The sequence below is a fragment of the Macadamia integrifolia genome, chromosome 11, assembly GCF_013358625.1.
Source record: "Macadamia integrifolia cultivar HAES 741 chromosome 11, SCU_Mint_v3, whole genome shotgun sequence".
NCBI classification, from domain to species: Eukaryota; Viridiplantae; Streptophyta; class Magnoliopsida; order Proteales; family Proteaceae; genus Macadamia; species Macadamia integrifolia.
In genome coordinates this window covers 26,240,838-26,246,726 of record NC_056567.1, presented here as the reverse complement: position 1 = coordinate 26,246,726, position 5,889 = coordinate 26,240,838, and the positions used below count along the sequence as shown (strand labels likewise).

General features: G+C 39.9%; 1 protein-coding gene across 1 annotated transcript; it reads left to right on the top strand.

Annotated features, from left to right (window-relative positions):
- The first annotated feature begins 1,024 nt into the window (after positions 1–1,024).
- On the top strand, positions 1,025–3,220 carry LOC122094405 (UDP-glycosyltransferase 75C1-like). Its single transcript, XM_042665197.1, has one exon. It carries the CDS (start codon positions 1,450–1,452, stop codon positions 2,827–2,829), a length of 1,380 nt encoding a protein of 459 aa, XP_042521131.1. The 5' UTR covers positions 1,025–1,449; the 3' UTR covers positions 2,830–3,220.
- Positions 3,221–5,889: the final 2,669 nt, after the last annotated feature.

The window sequence follows — 5,889 nt, the reverse complement described above, 5'->3', positions numbered from 1 at the left end:
ATAGCAAGTCGAATCCAAAATGAATCAAAAATCGTAATCAACCCGATTACAAACCGATTTAAGAAATCAAAGACAAATCGAAACCAAATCACACCACAATCGAAACCGGAATTTCCTCATTGGATTGGGTTCGGTTTCGGCCTTCCCACACTGAAACTGACTCAACCCAGACCAAAACCGAGCCGGACTGACCTGTTGACACCCCTGCACTCTCACCTAATCAAATTATTAAGGCAGAGGTTTACCAACAATTAAATCTTAAAATTATTTTAATCATGGGCTTGGGCTGACCCATCAACCAAATAAAAATCTGAAATAATAAAAAATCCCTAAACTATGCCCATTTACAATTATGCGATGGATCGTAAACCAAGATAAATAATAAGACAATCAAAATAAATAATAACATAGTCTTTCAATTTCCACACGGTATGGAATTGTGCTTGTCTACCTTCACATTCTAGCCCTTAGGGACTAAAACAGCTTCGCGACAAGTATTTATTGATCCCTTGTGTCTGTTGATTTGGTTTGGCTTGGCATGGATGGATTTTTTTTTAGATGAATTTTGGATAAATATTAATTTGGTGATCTATCTTGTTATACGACTCGATGTAAATGAATTTGATACGGATTGAATTTGGATTGAATGTGATTGAATTCAGATTTTTTTTTATCAGATTTAGATATTCCTAATTGAATACGGATGCGGATCAAATTTAGATTTTTAACTATTCATATACTTGTTGACTTTATAATCTAGATTTTTCTTTCCAATGAATATAATTTTCTCTTAATCTACCTTTTTAAGTTGTCTTAATTTTTTTCCTAATTCTCGAAAACCTGCTTAAATTTCAAGAACCCTCAAAATCATTAATTACTTATTTAATCAGATCAAATAATTATATTTTGAATAATTTAAATTTGAATCAAAATATGAATCAATTTCAAAATTTTGACCACCCATTTACATCCATATTTGGTAACAGCAAATTTTAATTTTTTCTCCTAACCTTACCCAAAGGAATTTACCCTTAAGGAGTTGTAATCAATTATGAATAACTATCACCATATTGCTGATGTGACAATTAGACCACATCAATCAACATGAAAGTCTTACTGTGGCGGCTCATCACAAATTTCTAAGTTGATCCACCTCTCTCTGTCTCTCGTTCAACTTTCACTTCTCAATATTTGGGTTTATACCAAATCAAGATTATAGATTCCTAACCATCGGATGAATATGACCTGGTTACCACCTAAACAAAAGTCTTCATCTGTAACTAGATTTTCCAAGGTATCCTATCCTTACCGGCCAACCCCAAATGTCAACCATGGCGGCTACAACGTCCATATCTAGTCTTGGTTCTTCTACATAGGATTAACGGTGGGCTTGAATTAAAATAAAAAGGACTTACTTGTTACTTCACTCAATCACTGCAACACCCTTCAATGGATCGTCCTGAGAAACACTTCCTTCTAGTTACCTTCCCGTGCCAAGGCCATCTCAACCCAACACTGCAGCTAGCTAAGCACCTCATAAGCACCACCGGTACCAAGGTCACCTTGGCCACCACCGTTTACGGCCAACGCCTCATGACAAACACAAACACAAACACCCTTCCTCTCATTCCCGGCTTATCCTTCGCTTTCTTTTCCAACGGTTTCGACGACAGCAACATCCCGTCCGACGACCCCAACTATGTCTGCGCTCAACTAAAACGTGTGGGTTCTCATTCCTTCTCCAACCTTCTCAATTCATTCAACGAAGGACCTCACCCGGTGACCTTCATAGTTTACACCATCCTCCTTCCATGGGTTGCCGACGTTGCACGCTCCATGCACATCCCCTCTGCCTTCTTATGGATCTCCTCAGCCACCGTCTTCACCCTTTATTACCACTTCTTCAACGGCCATGATCACCTAATTGAAACCTCAACCTCTATTGACGAACTACCAGGATTGCCTCCCTTAACTCGCCAGGACCTTCCTTCTTTCTTCCAACCCTCAAGCCCTCACACTTATGTGCTCCCAATCTTCCGTGAACACTTTCAAGCCCTGCAACAAGAAACCCATCCACGTGTCCTTATGAACACCTTCGATGCTTTAGAAGGACTCGCCTTAAGGACCATGTCCAAGTTGAACGTTATCGGGATCGGTCCTTCGACCCCATTAGAAGATAAAGCCTATGGATGTGATCTCTTTCGGGATAAGACCGGGTTCGACTATACAGAGTGGCTCAACTCAAAACCGGCTGGTTCGGTGGTTTATGTGTCGTTTGGGAGCTTGGTGGTGTTATCCAAAAGACAGATTGAAGAGATCTTTCATGGACTAAAGGAGAGTAAGAGGCCGTTCTTGTGGATGTTGAGGTCATTGGAGAGTATGAAGGAATTAGAATTGGATGAGGAAGTAGAAGGGAAGATAGTTGGGTGGTGTTCACAGGTGGAGGTTTTGAACCATGGTTCAGTTGGGTGTTTTGTGACACATTGTGGGTGGAACTCGACGGTGGAGAGTTTGGTCGCCGGAGTGCCGGTGGTGGGGTGTCCACACATTTCTGATCAGCCGACGAACGCGAAGATGATCGAGTCAGTGTTTGAGACTGGGGTGAGGGCGAAAGTGAGTGAAGAAGAGGAAGGGATAGTGGAGAGAGAGGAGATTAAAAGGTGCTTGAACATGATGATGGGAGGAGAGAGGGGGGAGGAGATGAGAAGGAATGCTTTGAAGTGGAAGGAATTGGCCATGGAGGCTATGGGCAAAGATGGTTCTTCCACCAGAAATTTCCTAGCCTTTGTGGAAGAGGTGGTGCAAGGGTGCGATACAAGTACAGAATAGACCCCCGCGTCCACATCTAAGCCTATGGACCCTTGTTAAGAACCGCTATTTTGGAATCTTTGGTATTTGGTAATGATATAAGGTGGATCAAATGCGAAGTGGATGTGAAAAATATGCTGATTTCTAGGAATTGGCCATGGAGGCTATGGGCAAAGATGGTTCTTCCACCAGAAATTTCCTAGCCTTTGTGGAAGAGGTGGTGCAAGGGTGCGATACAAGTACAGAATAGACCCCCGCGTCCACATCTAAGCCTATGGACCCTTGTTAAGAACCGCTATTTTGGAATCTTTGGTATTTGGTAGTGATATAAGGTGGATCAAATGCGAAGTGGATGTGAAAAATATGCTGATTTCTAGTATTTATGTATGGGTATATCATCATAAAGGTTAGGTTTCATATAATGTATCAGTTCTAACTCTCAAAGATTCAAAATTTTTTGACTTTGGTAAGGACTATGGACTATGGACTATGGATCTATGTGGCTTTAGCCCCTACTTATTGATTAGGATCGGATTGGAATCGGCCGAAATCAGTCCCAGAACTCTAGGATCGGGGCTCTTATATATGAAAACTCAATGATTCTAGGATTTCTTGGCATGAGTTGGCAATGTTGAATTGGGTGGAATTGGGAACTGATTCTGATCAAAGTTGCCGTTTCTCACCACCATTATCAACATCTTGATCTCCCTCCCACCCTTAAGGTTTTCATTGCAGCAGACAACAATAGTACTTGATAATGTGCAAAGAGAAAGAAATTTTACCATTACAACTAGGGGTGAAAGTTTAGTCCTGACAATCCAAACCCACCCTGGCCTCCCATGAACTCGAATAGGGCTTGGGGCTAAGTTTTTTGACCGCTCGGATTGAAGCCTCAGCCCGACCCAATAGGGCCCGAAATTTAACCATAAATTTTTATATTAGAATTTAAGGCTGCTATTGGTATTTCATTTTTCTATATTTTTGTAATATATAGGATATGAATGGAAAAAATAGGTCACTCAAGGTTAATCCAATATTGCAGAAACCAGGGTCAGCCCACCCCAACCCAACCCAACCCAGCCTTGACATGGTCAATAAGGGCCGAGTTGGGTTGGTATGAACCCGGCAAGGTTGGGTTGGGCTTGGATTGAATTTTGAAGACCTTGGATTGGGAGTTGCTCGGAGGAGAAGTCCATGTTGGCAGGTGTAGAGGAGTTGAGAAGGTAGTATGATTACCAGTAGGTTGAGTGGAGCTAGCATTTTTTTAGAACTCAACAATTGCTTTAGAAGCAATTTGATAGACATCTAAAGGAGAGTGGCTGGACTGATCATGGATGAATTCATTTCTATCCCTCTACAAGTGGCAACACATGAATATGTATAGGCTAATTATTAACTACTTCTTCTTCTTATCTTGCCTAGTTAGATGGTCCATTTGGAGATCCAATTAATCTTGTACATTGGTATTGGTACCATAATCTGAAATTTCTATGAACCAGACGATTCATGATCAATGCACAAATCAATTAACCAATTAGATGGTAAGGAACCTATGTTAAAGGACTGGTCGTTGTACGAAAAAGTCATGGAGATAGAAATTCATACTTACATGAGTTGGTTCCAAGTAAACTTTTGGTCAACTTGACCGAAAATGAAGAGCTTGGATTATGAATTGACCGTTTCTAACTACAGCCAGCAGCCTGACCGAAAATGTGGAGCTTGGATAATGAATTGACCATTTCTAAGTACGGTCAGCTGATCGATTTTGACTTCTTACAGTCAACTAATCGATTCTGACTTTTCGGTCAGCTTGACCAATTGTCAATCAACATAATTCGTACAAACGTGGTTCAGTTCTAGGGAAGTTACAAAGATGTAGCTTAAGTGTTTAAGGCAGTTACAACCAATTAAAGGAGTATAATTCCAATAACTACTCCACTAAGGACATGATAAATGGGTTCCTACAGTTACGAAACTGCCAAAAGAGTAGGATTTTTCAAATAAAATTATAAAAGTGATTATGGTGGAAAAAAGAGGACATTATCAACAGATCAAATAAACTCAGACATCAAGTCTATCTTTCATTTCGTTTTCTTTTCTTCTTTTAGATTAGTATTTTTTTTTTTTAAAGTCCTGTACTTCCTTTAAGTTATGTACTTAATTTTCTAGTGTAATGATCACGTCTCTGGTATGTTTAACATTAATAGAGATACAGACCACGTTTTTTGTATGTTTAACATCAGCAGAGACAATAGATCTTGTTTCTGGTATGTTCAACATTAACAGAGACAACAGATCTTGTTTCTGGTATGTTCAATATCAACAGAGACAATAGATTGTATTTCTAGTATATTGGATATCAACAGAGATAAGATTACATTTCCCCTTATTTATGAGTTACTATCATTTGTCTTCATATTTTTCAATCCTTGCATCATATTTCTGCAAAGAAAATTAAAAGTCCTTAGAGTGATCGAGACAAGAGGAGTGATCACATCTCTTAATTAGAAATTAGAAACATTCTCTTGAGTTTGGACAACTCTAGTATGCCCGCACTCCCATTACAATCCTTCTACAGATTCAGTTGCCAAAGAATATACAGTCAACGTATTGTAGCAGACAAACCGTGCAATTTGTTGCCAACAATTTTTGGCACGTCCGGTGGGATCCTATGGGAAGAAATCATGATGCCATGAAGAAGGACTCAGAATTTAGGGGCAAAAGTAGCTGGTCATCCTCTAACACCACCAAGCCTTGAGAACAATGTTGAAGCCACCCCATCAGGGGCACAGACAAATGAGATCAGCGAAGACTTGATTCGCCAATTAGTGACAATTACGTAGGAGGAACTATGTCAATTGGTCAAGATCTTTATACAGAACACTACAGATCAATATGACCAACTATTGGCTCCCTATGACCAATTATTCATAATTCTTATGGCCCAAATTCAGCCAAATATGTGGAATTAACAACCCAACGTTATTCAACTTTTATCTGGCTAGGGGCATAGTCACACAGATGAAGTTTATGTTGGGATTAATATGATTGGTCAACCCAGCCAGGCCAGTTAGCCTAGTT